Source organism: Eleginops maclovinus, chromosome 16 (genome assembly GCF_036324505.1).
Source record: "Eleginops maclovinus isolate JMC-PN-2008 ecotype Puerto Natales chromosome 16, JC_Emac_rtc_rv5, whole genome shotgun sequence".
Lineage (NCBI taxonomy): Eukaryota > Metazoa > Chordata > Actinopteri > Perciformes > Eleginopidae > Eleginops > Eleginops maclovinus.
In genome coordinates, this window is record NC_086364.1 from 24,266,550 (window position 1) to 24,287,480 (window position 20,931).

At 47.8% G+C, this 20,931-nt stretch overlaps 1 protein-coding gene across 1 annotated transcript; it reads left to right on the forward strand.

Annotated features, from left to right (window-relative positions):
• Positions 1-345: 345 nt before the first annotated feature.
• col1a1a (collagen, type I, alpha 1a) lies at positions 346-18,619 on the forward strand. Its single transcript, XM_063903735.1, has 49 exons — positions 346-583; positions 2,670-2,861; positions 3,368-3,390; positions 3,705-3,740; positions 4,775-4,867; positions 6,198-6,266; positions 6,359-6,403; positions 7,127-7,180; positions 7,267-7,320; positions 7,560-7,613; positions 7,717-7,770; positions 7,853-7,906; positions 8,680-8,724; positions 8,834-8,887; positions 9,032-9,076; positions 9,224-9,277; positions 9,731-9,829; positions 9,928-9,972; positions 10,066-10,164; positions 10,280-10,333; positions 10,423-10,530; positions 11,038-11,091; positions 11,185-11,283; positions 11,369-11,422; positions 11,510-11,608; positions 11,717-11,770; positions 11,862-11,915; positions 12,219-12,326; positions 12,415-12,459; positions 12,824-12,922; positions 13,013-13,120; positions 13,238-13,399; positions 13,670-13,723; positions 13,811-13,918; positions 14,010-14,063; positions 14,170-14,223; positions 14,331-14,492; positions 15,168-15,275; positions 15,634-15,741; positions 15,829-15,882; positions 16,039-16,146; positions 16,231-16,284; positions 16,370-16,477; positions 16,565-16,618; positions 16,716-16,823; positions 16,909-17,188; positions 17,273-17,463; positions 17,555-17,797; positions 17,963-18,619. Exons 1-49 carry the CDS (start codon positions 502-504, stop codon positions 18,107-18,109), a joined length of 4,344 nt encoding a protein of 1,447 aa, XP_063759805.1. The 5' UTR covers positions 346-501; the 3' UTR covers positions 18,110-18,619.
• The last annotated feature ends 2,312 nt before the right edge of the window (positions 18,620-20,931 follow it).

The following is a 20,931-nucleotide window of genomic DNA, read 5'->3' on the forward strand; positions in this document are numbered from 1 at the left end:
GCCATTCTCCCAGAAGAAGCATCAAACTCATCTGAATCAAAGTGAATCAGGAAGTAGACCAGAACCAGAAATAAAAGTCAGATTAAAGTGGTGTCTGCTGCAGGAGCAGATCCTCCTCCGACCCTCCGATGCTCTTCAGGATCAGGTTTCCTGCAGCCCCCCCTCCCGTGCTGCTGTGGAGTTATGGAAGGAGGGACCTTCTGTTTTTTCTGCTTTGAAGGAGGGGTCCATTCTTGTCTTCCCTGAGCGTGCAGCGTTGGGGTGATGAGGGTGCAGTTCCCGGCACCTCCCCGTCCTGCAGCCTCCCATATAAAAGCCCTGGTGGAAAGTGAGTGTAGGCAGTAGGGAGTTTTCTGTTGGGGTCAGGAGGACAGTGAACAGACGAGCAGACCCTGCCCCAAACACCAGTGTATGAGTGGAGTGTAGCAGGACGAGAAAACATCCCCAACTTTTTTTTCCTCTCTTGCCTCAAAGAGTCTACATGTCTGGTGGCATCTAGTCATGTTCAGCTTTGTGGATATGCGGCTGGCGCTGCTGCTGAGCGCCGCGGTGCTCCTGGTGCGAGCACAGGGCGAGGACGACCGTAAGTCATCACTCTACTGGAGAAACCTTTGCATTTTTCCTGCTGCTTTTTTAACACTTTTTTTTTGGATGGTTGTGGATTTTCTCTTCCTGGGTGGACGGCTGCTGAGATCTTAGACAGAGGAGGGAGTTTGGGAGTTAGGATAAGAACTTTGATGGGATCTACTCCTTTACTTCCACTAGACAGACAGATAGACAGACAGATAGATAGAGAGATAGACAGATAGATAGATAGAGAGACAGACAGACAGATAGACAGACAGACAGATAGACAGATAGATAGACAGACAGATAGACAGAGAGACAGAGAGATAGATAGAGGAGTTTCTGCAGGACTTTCAACAGAACAGGGTGTACGTAATGCATTGGGCATCTTGAGAAGGCCCCTCTCTCTCTCCTTGTGTTTGTGGCTGCCCCTCTAACCCCCCCCCCCCCATGCATGAATGCAGAGCGAGTAGCTGCAGGTTTTCCAGTCGTTCCTCCAGGCGCAGCTTTCTCTGACTGAATAGCAGAAATGTCTTCTTGAAGTTTAACCAAAGAGAAGACGAGATTTAGTTTTACTTCTCCTTGTCATTTAGTGAGTTTAACCCCCCCCTTAATGATGAAGTCACCCCCACTCCAAGACTCCAGAAAGCTGATAAAAGAAAGAAAGGCTGGTATAGTTCGGATGCTTTAGGTTGAGAGAACATCTCCAAGGTTAGGGTTAGGGACTGGAGGATGGAGGGACAGCTGTCCTCAGGCCTGATTGATGTGGATTCACCGCCTGGAGCCAAGTGATGAGTTGGCCAGGTGAGGGAGAGAGGGAGACACCGGGTGGGGGGGAGGGGGGAGTAGGCGTAGTCTTGTCTGCCGGAAACATTTGACCTCCCTAACCTGAGCGATCTTCCACTTAGTGTTCAGAGTCAGAGAGAATAGAGCTTCTTCAGGACAAAGGAACTGTGGAAACCCAGGCAGCTCAGAGTCACTTTTTCCAGATGTTGTCTGGAGAGATCTCAGCTGTTGGTCTCTGGGAAGCAGATGTGGTGTCACAGCACCACCCAGAGGCTGCTCCCCTGTCCTGCAGAAACATCTGGCCGCCACGTCCCCCACTCCTCCTCCTCCTCCTCCTCCTTGCTCCCTCCTCTTCTTCTTCTTTCCACTCCTTTTTGTTTCCTCTAATTGCAAACACATGCGGGCCGTGTTTCCAGCAGCCGCTGCCAAGCCGACGGTCTGCAGCTCCTCGCTGTGAGCTCAGCACTGTGGCATGCTGGGACGTTTATAACCCCTGAGAGGAGGCCCGGTGCGGGTTCAGCTGAGAAACCCTCAGTGATGCAACGCAGCTCGGAAAAAGTGACTCTGAGTCAGATCAGAGGAGCTGTGGGTTTTTTGTCACGGTTGAAGGGAAATTAAATCACGTTTGCTTGGTGCTGACGTGACGTCTCCATCACCTGTCCTCTTCCTGCTGAGTTTAACCCTCGATCAGATCCGCTTCACGTCTTCATGACGCTGCCTCACCTTCCTCTGTTCAATATATTGCATTGCATGTTCTTTATCTTTTATCCAAATCACCTTTTAATATTGTAGAAATTAGAGCAGTTTGGGTTATTGTGAGTATTCTTCCCAGGGACTCTTCCACATGTTGACTGCAGGGAATGGGATTGAACCACCTACCCCGATTGGTTGATGCATATTTAGCCCCGTTACCACATATTATCTTATTGAGAGCACTATTGAATGCTAAGAGTGCTGCATAGAACCAAACATGCCTATAACAAAACCACATTGATAAACATTACACATTTTAATGTTAATACTTTAAGTTATTTTCACATTTTTAGGTGATATCGATATTTGGGGAAATCGTAAAGATTATTTAGAAGCTGAAAAATATATTGGGGAATTATATTTGTGGAAATATGTTGGAGATATTTAAACATATATTTGTATTATTATTTAAATGTGTTTTTAAACATTTTAAATACATATATTATTGAATCCAATTTCAGATATTTTCTCTTTGCTTCTTTTTAAGATTCACTTCACTTGCATTTCTCCCCGTACATGTATCTCACCTGTACCTGTACCTGTCCCCCCCCCCCCCCCCCCAGGCCCAGGCGGTAGCTGCACCTTGGAAGGCCAGGTGTTTGCTGACCGGGATGTGTGGAAGCCAGAACCCTGTCAGATCTGTGTGTGCGACAGCGGCACGGTGATGTGCGATGAAGTGATCTGCGAGGACACGACCGACTGCCCCAACCCCGTCATCCCCCACGACGAGTGCTGCCCCATCTGCCCCGACGACGGTACTGCACCCACACACATGCATTACTACACCCGTCTACACCCCCGCCCCCACCTGCACCTCTTCTACACCTGTCTTTACTATATCTCATCCTAATGCAGAATATAACTCCGCTCTGTCTTTGCAACAGGTACAACATGAGTCAAAGAGCAATCCCTACTACTCTATTTTGTTATTGCTGTACTTAGGGCTTTATCTTTTCTTTTTGAGCATGTTTGTAACCCCTTCTCAGGTATTCTGCAGGGTTCCTTTCACCTGCATTCAGCTTTTTATTTAGTTCACATTTCTTATTTACAATAAGCAAACCCTAAACGTCCGTCACGTTTGGCTTTGACGTGATTTAATGCATGATTTGCTTCCATTGACACCAAAAGTCTTCCTTTTCTGCTAAATTCAGGATTTGTTTCAGGACTCCTGAAGGACTTATGTTTTGACCTTTACATGTATTGTTTTGTACATTGAGCTTTTCTTTTTGAACCCGTCCTCATCATCTGTCTCTCTCTGCAGGCTTCGTGGAGCCTCAGGTTGAGGTAAATATTGATTTGATTTATTCTAAAATTCATAATAATGATGATCAACCGTCTCCCCTAACCCTGTAACTACTGATTGTAATCTTGATTATTGATAAGTGAGGATCAGATCAGATGATTATAAAGTAAAAATGATCCTTTTTTAACTAAATGTTGAGATGTTGTTCATTCATCTATAGCAGATAAAAGTATTTGATATATCTTTGGGTGCAAGTCCTTTTTTTGATCAGATCCACTACTCTATGCACCATGTTGGTCATCTTCGTACACATCATTGTTATAATATACTTTTGTCTTGTTTTATTCTCTTATAGGGACCCAGAGGAGAGCGTGGACCCAAGGGAGACAGGGTACGTTCACCCTCCTTTACCATTCAGCTTTTAATCGTGCTTCTTTTGCTTCACTGTCTGAGCAGATTCCTGAGTGTTTGTGATGGGGTTGAGGCAGATTTACGTAGGACAACGTGTAGAAACAGGATCCCAAATCTCCCTTAGTGGAGAAGAAGTAGAAGTAGGAGAGTAAGAGCACTCATATTGCCGTGTAAACAGAAGCTTGTCTGAATGGCATCACTTCAGACCGCTCAGTTAGCATCGGTTTTGCATATTGTGCAGAAAGACACATATATATAAGGTGCTAACACGACAACAAATGGCACATATAGTTCCTCAGGTGTGTGTAAATGAGAGCAGGGATCAGGGAGGGAAGCATGCAGAGGGCAGGCTGAAACATGCACACTGAGGAAGAAGCAGGACCGTTTGAAATGGGAGTACTGGTAAAACTTTTCACACAGAACACTCAGACGAGACGTGAGCAGAATCCATCATGATCTTACAAACATTAAGGCAGGCTCATGCTTGATTTTGCAGTGGTGATGCTTATTTTTAAATCTTCTATTAAAACATGTTTTCATGTATTTATAAAAATATTTTTGGGGTATTTTTATTTATATTCTACCATTTATTAACATTCTGACACAATGGGATTTATTCAGACTATTAAATGTTTTGATTGTAATTTATATCCTGTTTGAATTATTTTATTTAATTACAATAAGATTTGATATTCTTATTATTTAGTCAAATTAATTATGACCATTTATTTTGAGATGTAGTCATTTTTAAAGGCTCTTACCTGAGGTCACATGACCACTAGTCCCTTCCTGACTGGTCACATGGTCAGTCTCATAGGGGTTTGACCTGCACCTCCCCCAGGTTAAATGCTGCTTCCATCACTGTAGGAAGAACCGGACACACCTGAGGAATGAGATGAAACACAATGATGTAACGAGGCTTCAGGATCAACCAATCAAACGGTGGATCTATAGAAGGTGATTCATCAGGACACCTGAGCCTGACCTCTTCTTCTTTATCTCTTCCCCCTGCAGGGTCTTGCTGGTCCCGCTGGTAGAGATGGTATGGATGGCGAGCCCGGCCGCCCTGGCCCCCCCGGCCCCCCTGGACCCCCTGGCCTCGGAGGAGTAAGTTGCACATCTTTCTGTCTCTGACTCGTCCGGGGCCAGAAGAGCTTCAGTGGCGATGTGGCTAGTGCATGAACCTCTTGGGAGTTGTGGCATCATGACTTCTTCTTCTGTGGTGGTCAGACACACTCATGGACTTGTTCTTGGTGTAGAAATGGACCAGTATCAACCAGTAAGGGGTGGTGAGCACAGCTTCAGAGAGGACATGAAGTGCTGAGAAACTGAGTCCCACGTTCACAGCTTAAACTCTAGCGTTTCTTTGGCGTGTTGATCTCTGAGGATCCATCCTGAGTTTCAGAGAACTGCCTCAGAGTTTGACTTTCCGACGGTCAGACCTTCATTAGGGGAAACCAGAGATGTAGAGTTGGTCAAAATTGCTCATACACATGCTATGCTAACGTTTGAAAGCTTTCCCATCTAAGTTAGCATGCTATGATCTGGCTAACCAGCATCTTTTACAGACATTACTAAACTAGCAGTCCCATTGACCCTCATCCTTATAATTTAGCATGCTGAGCTAACATCCCCACTCATTCCTATTATAATTAACTAATGAACAAAATGCTACTGACTCCCATTGTAGCTTAGCATACTGAGCGAATAGTTGCAGGCAAATGTTGGATTCCTATGCATCATTTTTCACTGATTTATATGCTAATGCACTATGCTAAGCTAAAATCAGCCCAGTCTTATTTCCCAAGCATTAACTAGCATGCTTATTATCCTCACATTGCTGCCAACATCACAGTCTTTTTTAGCATGCTACGTTTAATGAATCTATTAGGATTTCTTCCCTATTTCTGCTTTTGTTTGTAACATGCTAATCACCTAGCCTCAGCTAATGAGATGGACCAATCCAGTCAGAGTGAGCGTGTTGTATAAAGCTAACCATTGACTCAGATGCTTATTCACCACAGGCTACAGTTCCACAGTTCAATGAAGCATGCTCTGATTCATTTTCCATCCTACCTGACCACACACAACAGAGTCGCTAAAGCCTCTACAGCATCAAAGGGGACTTCATCGAGCTTAAGATACACATTTTGACAAACTCTACATGAGCAAGAGATCAGGTCAAAGGATTTGTGATGATCCTGGCTGAACTGAAATGATGGGATGTAGTAGAACAAAGCTGGAGACAGTGTTATATTTTCAGGAAGCAGTTTTTCTTTTCTTGAGGCTTGAAATCAACACTTTGACCCCCCTGAGTGCATCGTGTATCATATAAATGCCACATAAACAACACAGAAGAAGCATTGTGTTCATGTCATTGAAAACTAACATGACCCCTGAGAGCCGGGTTGTAATATTTAAATCCTCTTTTTTCCAGAACTTCGCCCCTCAGATGTCCGGAGGCTACGACGATAAATCACCTGGCATGTCTGTTCCCGGACCCATGGTAGGGAACACACCAACACACACCAACACACACATATTTGACTGATAGTCATAGTGATACAGGATCTGATCTTGCTTCTGTTTGATTGACAGGGCCCAATGGGATCCCGTGGACCCCCCGGAGCTCCCGGATCTAGCGTAAGTAACCCTCTTCCACCTATCAAGACCCAGAAAGCACTGCACTCACTGTTGTCCTGAATCCAGTATCGCACTCGTTATCTTCACTGCTATTATGCTGACATAGAGCTGGGATACCCTCGGTTGATTGTGTTTTCAGAAGTAAATCATAGTTCTTTATGTTGAAAGGAGTCTGAAAATGCTGCAGAAATATGTGTTGTGTATTCAGACAGATTGCAAGACACAAGTACATCCTAATTAAATGGAAAGACTTCAGTCTGAATCACACTGAACTGAAAGCAACACATTAAATAGGTGTAATTGTGAAATGAAACAGCACCTTTCCGGCATCATCCTCCACGTTTCTCACAGAAATACATCTTGTGGGATCCAGGAAGGATCGTTGAACCTGTGCAGCTAGCGAGTTAGCTTTGCGCTTCTGAGATTTACCAAAGTAACTACGATATATTCCAAGGGAAGTCTTGATCAAATCTGGACTTTGCAGCAGACTTCTGGGATGAGGTTGAAGCCAGAACTCCATTTTTTGAGTAGTGACTAGTTCTTCCCAGCCGAGAGAGCAACCAACAAATGAACCAAAACAAAAGCTGGTAAACCGATGTGAACTTTAGAAAGTCAAAACTTAAATACAGTTCATTGTTATTGAAGCAGGTTGGATTTAGATTGGATTCCACCTCTACAGTATTGGTGTTATACTAATGGTGTTTGTGCCCCCCCCCCTTACAGGGACCTCAGGGATTCACCGGCCCCCCTGGTGAGCCTGGTGAGGCTGGACCTTCTGTGAGTATTAGCATAATGGAAACAGATATCTACCCACAATGCACCTTGGGAGTTTGTCCTCATTCTCAATGTGTCTCTCTCTGCAGGGTGCCATGGGTCCCCGTGGCCCCGCCGGACCCCCAGGCAAGAACGGAGAGGATGTAAGTCATTAAGCTCCACCATCTATATCTTTATGTATGTCAGAGGAAGAGTCCTAATGATTGACTCTTTCTCAGGTACCTTTTCCACACTTTTGTTGTAGTTTTATAGCTGAAGTAAGATTTTGAACAACAGACTTTGACTTGTATCTGAATATCTTTACACTTTAGTGTTGCTTACTTAATTTAAGTAAAAATCTGAGCACTTTTTCCACCAAAGACTGACTTTCTCCCTCTCTTAGGGTGAGTCTGGCAAGCCCGGTCGCAACGGTGAGCGTGGACCTTCCGGCCCACAGGTAAGATGCAATGGCAGTTAATAATCTCTACATTCTAATTGATGCAATGTTGAAGAAAAGTATGGTATTAAATTGTGGATCCTCTCTCTTCTCTGTCCCTCAGGGAGCTCGTGGATTCCCAGGAACTCCTGGTCTGCCTGGCATCAAGGGACACAGAGTGAGTCGAAGCTCCGGTCCAACACACCTCCACCATTGCATCTCTGCTAACCTGCACTAACTTTAAATCTCTCTCTCTGCAGGGATTCAGCGGTCTGGATGGCGCTAAGGGAGACAGCGGACCTGCTGGACCCAAGGTGACTGCCTCTCTCTGAAACATCACAATCTGAACACCGCAGTGGAGACAGTAACAGGAGTCGTAGCTCTAATAGCAGCAGAAGGAGAACCACCCAGTATTGATCTGGTTCTTCATGTGCTGAGCCCGCAAGTTATTAGTTAGTTTCTAGTAGTTGTGCGTATGTGGGTATCTGTAGAGCCTCCCAGCAAAGAAATCAGACACCTGGTCAGTATTTATGGGCAGTTTTGGGTCATGCAAATCAACAAGCTAGCACATGCAGGAAAATAATAGATTTCCACTCACATCTGGAAAACTACCTTTGCAGAGGTGCACCATACTTGTCTTGAAGCCAATCTGAGTTCTGGTATATACAGACCAACAGTAGGAGAAAAATGATGTATTTTTGAACTTTGAAACATGATCCAGCAGAAACCCCAGATCACCAGTATGATCATTAGCATAGTGTCCCCCTTTGAGGAATAATAAAAAGGGAGCTACAGAAGCTGAGGACGCTAAAACTAGCATCTACTTTTCTTGTATTGCAACCAGCTTCTTCACAGACCAGTCCAGCTTCTTAAATACCCATATCTTGCCAACTCCACTCACCCAGTTTGTTAGGTTTCTGTAATAAATATGTAGGTTTGAAGCCCAAGCCAAGAAGATTAGTCCTCCCTATGACTGGAAACAACTGACATTATAACTAGCATTAGCAGGAATGGTAGCAGCCATATCGGCTTGTGGACTAATGATGCTCTCCTTCCTCACCTCACCTGCCTGTGTTTCTGTGTTTAGGGAGAGACTGGATCTGCTGGTGAGAACGGTACCCCCGGAGCCATGGTGAGTAAAACAAACGCACCCCATCCGCACCATGGCGGCTATCTTGGATTTTCCCTCATGTCAGATTGATGACAATTTAAAAGTAACGCACTCTTTTTCTCTTTCTCAGGGACCCCGTGGTCTGCCCGGTGAGAGAGGCCGCAACGGTGCTTCTGGAGCTGCTGTGAGTGCACACACAAACACACACACACACACACACACACACACACACACACACACACACACACACAATATTACTATAATACTGCAGTCATTATGAGTTGGTCATCGAACACATCATCTGATGCTGTGTGTCTGTGTGCTGCAGGGAGCTCGTGGTAACGATGGTGCTGCTGGTGCTGCTGGACCTCCCGTAAGTATTTCCTTCTCTTAGTACCACTCCCATTGACCCTAGTTTAAAAACCCCAGGGGGATTGTCGGAGAGGAACCACTGAGGACTCATCTGCTGTGATGCACCTGCTGCAGTTATCTGAGCGTGTTTGTCTTTTGTTCCTCCCAGGGTCCCACTGGCCCCTCTGGACCTCCCGGTTTCCCCGGTGGCCCTGGATCTAAGGTACAGCACCACCCATTATGATCCAAAAACACCCTCCATTCTTCATGTCTCATATTTAACATCTTCCATGGCCTGTCAATCCTTGAATCAGTCATTAGACCTTTACTGCTCAGACGAGTGCTTTGATGCATTTATCTTCACATACCTACCAAAATCAGATATTTACCCCGGTGTTTGCTAGGTTACATTTCTTGCATAGCATCTTCAAAAGCTTGATGTTAAGATGAGTATAAAGTAACCTTACTGGATAGTGTGGAACTGGGACAAAGCTTCATTCGGTCCACAGATATTGGAAACAGGAGTCTGTTAAAACACCCACAAGCTGACCTTTCATACTCAAACATAGTCCAACCCTAACATGCATGTTCCTCCCTCTGTGAGTCTTTACCCATGATGCATCCCAGCCTCCTTGTGTTGGTTCTGATCATCTGATGGTTGATTGTTTCCTCTCAGGGAGATGCTGGAGCTCAGGGTACTCGTGGAGCCGAGGGCCCTGCTGGAGCCCGTGGTGAGCCCGGTAACCCCGGACCTGCTGGCCCCGCTGGACCTTCTGTAAGTAAAAACAAAAAGCTGCTTTAAAATAAAGTCTTCAACATTTATCAGAATCAACCGGTCTGAATAAAAATCCCTTCCCTTGCTTCTCCTCTCAGGGAAACCCCGGAACTGATGGAGCTGCCGGAGCTAAGGGAACCCCTGTGAGTATCCCTCTCTGAACATCTACTTCCTAAAGGTCTGGTTTCTGGTGGTCCAGCATGAAATGACCATGTTGTGTTTGCTTCCCCCTGCAGGGTGCTGCTGGAGTTGCAGGAGCTCCTGGTTTCCCCGGACCCCGTGGACCCCCCGGACCCCAGGGTGCTGGTGGTGCCCCCGGAGCCAAGGGAAACACTGTGAGTGAAGCGTCTTCGGGTCAGATCAGTTACTGTTTATACATCCTTGTGTTTGAGGTTTTAGTTGTTGTTGAATTTGTTTTTGAATTGTTGTGTTTCTGCTCGTGTCCCTCAGGGTGATGTTGGAGCCCCAGGAGCCAAGGGAGAGGCTGGTGCCAAGGGAGAGGCTGTAAGTTGAAGTTCACCACCATCAGCATATCTACGCATACACACACTCACGTATGAATATGCATCTCTAACGCTGCGTGTGTTCTGCAGGGTGCTGCCGGAGTTCAGGGACCCCCAGGACCCTCTGGTGAGGAAGGCAAGAGAGGATCAAGAGGAGAGCCCGGTGGTGCAGGAGCCCGTGGAGCCCCAGGAGAGAGAGTATGTATCTTATCTAATCTTATGTTCACCACATCATACAGTTTACTTTGTGTACAAAATAATACAGGACCCCCTTTGGGTTAATCAACCAGGACCCTGTAAACCAATACTCTACTGCCCTCTGCAGGCCCAGAAGTAGAACTGCCAATGCAGCAACAAAGCATCCCTCCCTGTTAGAATGTAAACAAAGATCATGCAACCAAGGACAACTGCTCTCTGAATCCTCTTCATCTGACCCACAATGCATTCTGTCTCACAGTGTTTGTGTAAAGCTTATGCTGTTTCGATTGTTTTGCAGCTGGTGTAAGAAAAGCCTCATTATTAAACCAGTTTAGCCAATACAATAACATCTAACCAGGGCTCAGTTTGGCTGAATTGCCTCCAGAATATTGATGCCGCTTAAAGGACAGAGCTTGTTCGGTTACCATGGCTAGGTGTTAGCATGATTAGCATGATGAAGTGTCAGCTTCAGTGCAAAGAAGCTAACCGAGCTTTCCCTCTCTGCAGGGTGCCCCTGGCGGTCGTGGTTTCCCCGGATCTGATGGCCCTGCTGGAGCCAAAGTGAGTACAACACAAATTGCTCCATTCTTCTATTTCACTTACAAACATAGATCCCTTTTGATTGAACCATCCCCTTGCTACCTCCCATCATAGGGCGCCAATGGTGAGCGCGGCGCCCCCGGTGCCGTTGGAGCTAAGGGTTCCGCTGGTGAGCCTGGTCGCACTGGTGAGTCTGGACTTCCCGGAGCTAAGGTGAGTTTCCTTTATTATCTACTGTCAGAAACATCAATAACTGCCTTGCACATGCCCTGTTGTGACCCCTGACCTCTTCCTGTAGGGTTTGACTGGTAGCCCCGGCAGCCCTGGCCCTGATGGCAAGACTGGACCTGCTGTAAGTCCATCTTCAGTATAATAAAACAATCTCATCAAACACAGAGGTTTTGTATTTCATTTAAATGAAATTCATATTTCTTATCAGGGAGCCACTGGACAAGACGGCCGCCCCGGACCCCCTGGCCCCGTTGGAGCTAGAGGCCAGCCCGGAGTCATGGGATTCCCCGGACCCAAGGGAGCTGCTGTGAGTCTCTTCGTATTAATCATATTTAGCTGAAAAATTGAATCCAATAAGCTTCTAAAAAATGGTATGCACGTCTCTGTAACTGTGCTTCTGTACTCCTGTGTGCAGGGTGAGGGTGGAAAGCCTGGCGAGAGAGGAGTCATGGGACCTACTGGCGCTGTTGTAAGTTGTCCTAACTGCACACTTTGAGTCCAGTTTACCCTACTGGTTTCCTGTAATGCTGTGTCTGAAAGCCTGCCATTTCTGTACCCAGGGTGCCCCAGGAAAGGACGGAGATGTTGGTGCCCCAGGACCCTCTGGACCTGCCGTAAGTAACACACTCACTACAAAATACACAACAATCTAAAGCACACACAATTCCCTATTCTTATTCCGATCCATTCCAAAATGTAACTGTTTCTTCCTTAGCTCATGCAACACATTTCCACCAAATGTAATGAAAATCCAAGCTGGACTTTTCCGTAATCCGGCTGCAAACATACAAACCAATCCCGAAAACATACCCTGCTTCTCAGAGAAACAACCAAGAGTTACCTCACATCACACTTTGCCTCACTTCCTTTCACTTCCAGTTAGCGCTTACAGTCCTTCCCTTATTGCTTATTTTCAGGGACCTGCTGGTGAGAGAGGAGAGCAGGGAGCTGCCGGACCTCCTGGATTCCAGGGACTTCCCGGACCCCAAGGTGCCGTTGGTGAGAGTGGCAAGCCCGGAGAGCAGGTACTGACCCTTGAATGACTGATTCAGATCCCTGATTAAGTTGATACAGTCGGGTAAATTAATGACCTCTTTTCCTGTGTCTGATTAGGGTCTGTCCGGTGAGGCCGGAGCCACAGGACCTGCTGGAGCCAGAGTAAGTCATCAGTCATTTAGTAGAGGATCTTTGGAGATAAGTCAGATACTTATTTACCAACCAATCCAGAATCTGTGACAGAAGCTAAGTCCTCTTGCTATAGACTCAATCAACTCTGATGTAAACAGATAAAGGGCTTAAGCAGGCTAACTACAGGCCAATGCTAAGAGCTATTGAGAGAGCGCTTATTTAAGGACTAAAAGTTCCATTATTGCAGCTTGAGGAAGGCCCTGTGTTAGCAGGAAGTGTTTTGGGAAAAGCTTTTCCATGGTCCACCTCATAGATCCAGAAAGATAGGCCCAAATCATTTCTTTGTCCCCTCTTGAACTTCAAGTAACCTAACTCTCTGCCCCTCCCCCCTCAGGGTGACAGAGGTTTTCCCGGTGAGCGTGGTCCTCCTGGTGCTATTGGACCTGCTGGAGCCCGTGGTTCCCCCGGATCTGCTGGAAACGATGGTGCTAAGGTAAACAACGTTAGATGTGATAGAACAAACTTGAGGAAGCTCTGATTGAGTTCTTGTGTAACCCTCTTCCCCTTCCCTCCCCTTCCTCAGGGAGATGCTGGAGCCCCCGGTAACCCCGGAGCTCAGGGACCTCCTGGCCTGCAGGGTATGCCCGGTGAGCGTGGTGCCGCTGGCCTTCCAGGACTGAGGGGAGACAGAGTGAGTCTCCAGAACCATATTCCTAGTAGTCCTGATATTTCCAGTGGTATATAACCTTCCGCAGTAGCAGTCCAGTATCTATGTTCCTCATTCCTCCCTCTCTAATCCTCACCCCAGGGAGACCAAGGAGGCAAGGGTGCTGATGGTGCTGGTGGTAAGGATGGCCCCCGTGGCTTGACTGGACCTATCGGACTTCCTGGACCCGCTGGATCCACCGGAGATAAGGGAGATGCTGGTGCCCCTGGACCCGTCGGACCTGCTGGATCTCGTGGAGGCCCTGTGAGTACTAGCTTAGTAGAGAGGTGCAGGAATGAGTCCTAAACTCGACATGAGTCCCAATAGTTCTCTGAATGTGTTTTTGGTTGTTAGCCTTTAGCTTAGCGGTGTGGGCGTGAAGTCCAATCCAAATCCAATTTATGAGGGAACCAGCGAGATGCTTCCCTCACAAGGGGCTACAGAATATAGCGTCCGTGCACCACTCTATAGTAAAAGGCCAAGCTTCATCTAGCTGCTCGAGTCATTGACTGACTTCTTCCTCTTCCTCTTCAGGGTGAGCGTGGAGAGTCTGGACCCCCCGGACCTGCTGGATTCGCTGGACCTCCTGTAAGTCACTTCTTCAAAAATATCCCCACACCAACTGTTCTCCTTTAGTTTGAGGTTTGATTTCTGAACCCCTCTCTCCTTCCACAGGGTGCTGATGGTCAGCCTGGTGCTAAGGGAGAGGCTGGAGATAACGGTGCTAAGGGAGATGCTGGTCCCCCTGGTGCATCTGGACCCACTGGTGCCCCCGGACCTCAGGTTAGTAAACTCATCCCGTGATTCAGAGTGAACATCAGAAGTTGAGGCTACATTCTGACATGTTTACTGACAATACGTTGTCTCCTTTCAGGGTCCCGTTGGAAACACCGGCGGCAAGGGAGCTCGCGGAGCCGCTGGACCCCCTGTAAGTCTTTTTCTAAGTCCTCCTCTACCTCTGCTGCATTTATGCTGGGCTTAAATTAAAATGTGTACTGATATGATCCAGCTAACGGTCTTGTGTTTGTCTGCAGGGTGCTACTGGATTCCCCGGTGCCGCTGGTAGAGTCGGACCCCCCGGCCCCTCTGTAAGTACTACCCTTCATTTTATTTTATATTATTCTCACTTATTGTACTGTAGCAATACTAAATGTCCCCCTTCCCTCTCACTCCTCCCTCCCTCCTTCCTTCATAGGGAAACTCTGGACCTGCTGGAGCCCCTGGACCCAGTGGCAAGGAAGGACCCAAAGGAAACCGTGGAGAGACTGGACCTGCAGGTCGCACTGGTGAGATGGGTGCTGCTGGACCCCCAGGACCTGCCGGAGAGAAGGGTAGCCCCGGTGGTGATGGACCTTCCGTAAGTTATATCAAAACATTAATCAATCACCATCTAGGTATAGACCCCCTGGCTGATTAGCAGCATATATAGAATAGTGTTGAAATATTAGAGTCAAAGGTTTCTAGGGTACCTCTTTGTATCACTCCATAAATCAGAAAATACTGCCATGAAAAGTCATGTCTTGTAGTGATAAAGTGTGTATAAATGAGTGTGTGAAGGGTGTGTGTATAAATGAGTGTGTGAAGGGTGTGTGTATAAATGAGTGTGTGAAGCGTGTGTGTATAAATGAGTGTGTGAAGGGTGTGTGTATAAATGAGTGTGTGAAGCGTGTGTGTATAAATGAGTGTGTGAAGCGTGTGGTGAACAGCAAAGAGTTTGGTGCATGTCAGAGATTTCTGCAGAGAGAGTAGGAGAGGCCTTTAAAGATCTGGATATTAAAATCATACCTGGTGTTCACACTACAGGTGTGCAAGCAGGGTGAACACTGTAACTAACAGATATCACCATGACCACCCCCCCCCCCCCACACACACACACACACACACTTCATTACTGACATGAAGACAGGCTAATGCTAATGTTGGTGAGATCTGCAGACTGAAACACACACAGTTCGTAGATTGAACTCCTGGATGTGTTTTCTTTCTGTTGCCCTGATGTGTAACCACTATGTCTCTCTGTCGCCCCCTGCAGGGAGCACCTGGTATTCCTGGACCTCAAGGTATCGCTGGATCTCGTGGTATTGTTGGTCTGCCCGGACAGAGAGGAGAGAGAGGTTTCCCTGGCATGAACGGACCCTCTGTGAGTTCCTACATTACTGAACCGGAGCACTAAACATCTTAAGTCAGAATGAGGATTCAAACATGACTCCATTCCACTTCTAAAGGATGCAACAATAGAAAGGAACCTCTGAGAATACATGAACAGTAGCTACAAACTGTATAGATGTGATTTTAAGATGGTATTCATAAACTTTATTAGTAACTTCCTGTCTTGCTGCCTTGAAACCTGCAGTAGATGAAGGGATTAAGGAACACTTACTCAAGTATTGTCCTAAGGTAAAGTTCAGAATTGATCAACTGAGACACAGTGCCCAGGTTGTGAATCGGTAATGAACTGAGATTCTTTCAACTTGACTGACTGTGGCTGTCCTCTGCAGGGAGAGGTTGGAAAGCCTGGACCTTCTGGCCCCGGTGGTGAGCGTGGACCCCCAGGACCCATGGGCCCTGCTGGTCTGGCTGGAGCTCCTGGTGAGACCGGACGTGAGGTATGAAGAAACACCTGCACCTGAACACCTTCTTTCTGTCTGAATATCAAACGGTATTCTGATCAGCTGACCTGCTTTGTGTTTTAGGGAAGCCCCGGTAATGAGGGATCTGCTGGCCGTGACGGACCTGCTGGACCCAAGGTGAGTTCATAAGGCGTCATTACTAAAGCCTGAAGACTTGTTTCCCGATGGTAGTATCTGTCCTTTACTTACTTTACTACTCTATTTACCGCTAACTAGTAACTGTTTGCATTCGAAACACATACTGATGATGAACACATTTTCTTTGCATTTTAGGGAGACCGTGGAGAGGGCGGCCCATCTGGAGCATCTGGTGCCCCAGGACCCTCTGGTGCCCCCGGACCCGTTGGACCCGCTGGAAAGAACGGAGACCGTGGAGAGACTGTGAGTGACTGGAGTTTAGAGAATATATTGTATTTCAATGCAACCTGCTGGCCTCTACATTAAACAGGTCTCACTGTGTTTCAGGGACCTGCTGGCCCTGCTGGTTCTTCTGGCCCTGCTGGACCTCGTGGCCCTTCTGTAAGTAACAACCTTCACCTTTAACAAAGGAACTTTCAGCAGACAAAGGAAGGCAACATTCATCATGCCCTTTCCCCCCTCACAGGGACCCGGTGGACTTCGTGGAGACAAGGGAGAGTCCGGAGAGGCTGGAGAGAGAGGCATGAAGGGACACCGTGGATTCACTGGCATGCAGGGACCCCCCGGACCCTCTGTATGTCCCCTCACCTCTGCACATATACAACACAATCCATACTCAGACTTTGTTTTTCTAACTTTTGTTTCTGCTCTGATTGCATAGGGACCCTCCGGAGAGTCTGGACCCGCTGGTTCTTCTGGACCCGCTGGACCTAGAGTGAGTATACCCGATACACAACCTTTAAGAGCTCTGAGCAGTTTCAGGTGGTTTAAGGGACTTTGACACTCATGGTTTCTCTTTATGCTGTCTGCAGGGCCCAGCTGGATCTGCTGGATCTTCTGGTAAGGATGGTATGACTGGTCTGCCCGGACCCACCGGACCTCCTGGACCACGTGGTCGTTCTGGAGAGATGGGACCTGCTGTGAGTCTAGCAGCCTAACTATCTACAGATTCGTGTTGAATAAAGCTTCTACCAGCATGGAAATAACTGCGTTCTTCCTCTCTAGGGTCCACCTGGACCTCCCGGACCTGCTGGAGCACCCGGTGCCCCCGGCGGCGGATTCGAACTCGGCTTCATCTCCCAGCCCCAGGAGAAGGCCCCCGATCCCTTCCGTATGTTCCGTGCCGATGACGCTAACGTTCTCCGCGACCGCGACCTGGAGGTGGACGGCACCCTGAAGAGCCTGAGCCAGCAGATCGAGCAGATCCGCAGCCCTGACGGAACCCGCAAGAACCCCGCCAGAACCTGCCGCGACCTCAAGATGTGCCACCCCGACTGGAAGAGCGGTCAGTGTGCTAGAGAAACTGAAAAATAGAATCGCAGAATCTGTAGTGCAGATTTTTTGACCCTTTCAACTCCTCGCTCTGCAGGACAGTACTGGATCGACCCCGACCAGGGCTGCACTCAGGACGCCATCCAGGTCTACTGCAACATGGAGACCGGAGAGACCTGCGTATCCTCAACTCAGCCTGAGGTTGCCAAGAAGAACTGGTACACAAGCAAGAACATCAAGGAGAAGAAGCACGTCTTCTTCGGAGAGGCCATGACCGACGGCTTCCAGGTAAACCGTCTAACCAGACCACGTCCTCATGTCACACTACCCTACATTTCCTCTTGAGTTACCTGTCCACTTCTTATCCCCCCACACACAGTTCGAGTACGGCAGCGAGGGCTCCATGCCACAGGACGTCAACATCCAGCTGACCTTCCTGCGTCTCATGTCCACTGAGGCATCCCAGAACATCACCTACCACTGCAAGAACAGCGTCGCCTACATGGACGCCTCCGTCGGAAACCTCAAGAAGGCCCTGCTCCTCCAGGGCTCCAACGAGATTGAGATCAGAGCCGAGGGCAACAGCCGCTTCACCTACAGCGTCCTGGAAGACGGATGCACGGTGAGGAAACTTTAGCTCTCAAACCAACTCCACCACTAGATCAGGATCGCTAGAAACTGCAGCTAGTTGATGTCTTTAGACCCAAAGTTCAGGCAGAATCTGTAGAAATCCAGTGTGCAGAAACTGAACCCTCCTAACTCCTGTTCCTCTCTTTTCCACCTCCAGTCACACACCGGCTCATGGGGAAAGACAGTCATCGACTACAAGACAACGAAAACATCTCGCCTCCCCATCATTGATATCGCTCCTATGGACGTTGGTGCTCCAGACCAAGAGTTCGGCATTGAAGTTGGACCCGTCTGTTTCTTGTAAAAAGAGAAATCTGGACTTGAAATTGTTGTTGTGTGTGTGTGTGTGTTTTATTTTTTCTAGCAGTCATCTCTCTCTAAAAAAAAAAGCCCACCAAAACATTTCTCTATTGCCATTTTTCTGACAAATCTGACCCCTTGGCCATTGCTCCAATGATGGTCCACTTTGCCTAAAACCTGCACTTCAACAAAGATGGCGGCGGCGCGGCGGCGTCCGCACCGCTGCGTTTGGGACCACTACTTCTACGTTTCTGACTCTTGTTTTTTTTTTGATTTTTTTTTACCATCACCAACACCACGGATCCCGTAGAGAAGACATTTTGTTTCACTGGCCACAAGAAAATAATATATGCTTCTGTAAAGTGTAAAAGAAACCCCCTCTTCACGCAGCCAAAGCCTCTCTGGAGTTTACAGAAGCACTCTGTGGCGAGAGGAGAGAACGGACAGTCCAACAGACAGAACTCAATTGCATTGTACCACGTTTCAGGTGTTGATGAATAAACGGTGAAACTGACAGCCATGTTTGCCTCTGTTGTTCTGACACCTGCCCCCCCCCTGTGATTTGTTTGTTGTCCCAAAGTCACATTAAAACCACCAGCAGAGAAACATGGGTTAAACCTCTTTTATTTTGAAAGAACTCCTATGGCTACCTCAGACCTGCGATGAGCACCAGGGCCCAGTGTTAGTGGAGCTAGATTTGGCGTTTGGCGGGGGGGTAGGTGGTTACCAACTCTTTAGCAGAAGCAGAAGTAGATCAAACTCAAGGTGCTATTCTTCCTTCGGGGGCCCCTGGTTGTCTGGTTTGGCCGCACTATTGTGTAGTGTCAGGTCTCTCCGGCGCGGGGGCCCTCACGGTGCTACGTTTTTATTTTTGGTGCCCAGAGAGAGACAAACTTCCTCTAACTCCAGAAAGCTTTTCTGGCACTCACACTCCAGCTCTGAGTCCGAGTGGATCCACATCTTCTTCTCACACTTTATTTTGATTTTTTTGAAGTCCCTCCTCCTCTTTCCTGTCCTTCAAATTCCTCCCCACCGCTTCATCCACACATCTGTTGTCGTTTGTTTGTTGTTTTCTTGTGCAAAAGTTGGATTTTTTCTCAAAAAGAATTGGATTTAAACTGAGTGAGAGAAGGCAGACAGACACAGCCATGGGGGAAAACACCACAAGGATCTGTACCTATTTTGTATATGTATAATAAATTGAGATGTTTTTAATTATTTTGAATGCTGAAATAAAGCATGTTAAGTGGTCTTACATGTGAATCCTGCCTACTTCCCTGACTCACTTTCTGCCCCCTTAGGACTTCAATTAAAGCAGATCTTAGTTTAGTAACTCACTGAGGAACCAGATTAAGGACTCTTATTTTAACAAATCCTTGGTTCAGGAGCTGAATCAGGTCTTAGTCCTGGCTCTGGTGCTCAGACTGGATTACATTACAGGTCACTTGTTAGACGCTCTTATCCAAAGCAATTGAAATACTCAATACTGAGGACAAGGAGCAACTTTGGGTGGAGTGTCTCGCCCAGGGACATGACGACACGCAGACTGCAGTGGGGATTGAACCAGCGCTCCCCTAATCCCAAGATCAACGCACTGAGCCATTTGGTTTAGGAGTTGAACCCGTCTTAGTCCTGGCTCTGGTGATGGTGTAAAAGGCTCAGACTGGATGAGGAACTATTTGAAGTTGTGGCATGATGCTTTTAATCTGAGTTACCTCTGAGTGAGCTGTGCACGCTCGTCACAGGGCAATGCGCGTCAGGAAAGAAGTCATAATAGTGGCCTACCTCCATGTTGTGATCAGATAATCCCACAGAGCCGCAGATGTTTAATCCAGGAGAGTAAATCCAAACTGAAGGTTTTCAACATCCAGGATCCATCGAGAGAACTCGTCCAATAATCCAGCAGTAGTTCCTCCTCTGCACAGCTCTGCAGGACTGAGTGTGGCCCGGCTCAGAGACCAGCCTGGCACCGGCTGCACAAAGACCCTGATTGTCCACCTGGAGGGTGTGTGTGTGTGGGGGGGGGGCAGCAAGATTCCCCACCCCGATCATTTCTGCAAGGATCTGTCTTTATTTGAGGCCTGGGCAGAGGAATGCTCTCCGGTTTCACTCACAGAGGAGCCTCTGTCTGACAGGAAGTCCTGCACACTGAGGGTGGTAATGAAGAGGGGGGGCAGGTAAACAGAGGTAGAAGAGATGAAGATAGACATACCGAGGGAGGGGGGAAATCTAAAAGTGTAGAAATCCTCAATATGCTTAAACAAGGAGCGTCGTCCAGCTGAGGTCAGGAGGGGAAGGGTTGGTTTTGGGCCTATAGCACTTTAATTTACAGGTGGCCAATCAGACCTGTAGGGGTTGGCACTCCCTTACTTCCACCTTGACAGCTCTGTTCAGTTTGCACTCCCCCCTGCACCAACATGCTGACAGCGCTGCTCGCTCTGCTAGATGCTCCGGCGCTCTGTGCAGCAGGTAATGCCTCTCAGGTTACATGAAGCCTTTGTTTTATCTCCCCTAACTCCATGTTTCACCTGCAGGCCTCTCAGCTAAGACAGAGCATCAGGACCCCGCTGATGTGTTCAGAGAGCCTGGGGAAAGAGTTCAGATGACCTGCAGCCATGCTCACAGTGACCTCGTCATGATGCTGCGGTACAGACGGTCTGCAGGGAGCCGAGGCCTCGCTCTGATCGAATCCGCTCGGGATGCCGCTGTGGCCGTGGAGGCTCCGTTCAGAGGGAGGTGTAACGTGAGCGGAGACGGGAGAACTCTGACGTCTCTTCACCGAGAGACCCTCGGGATACAACAATAGCCCTCAAACACAACCTCAAC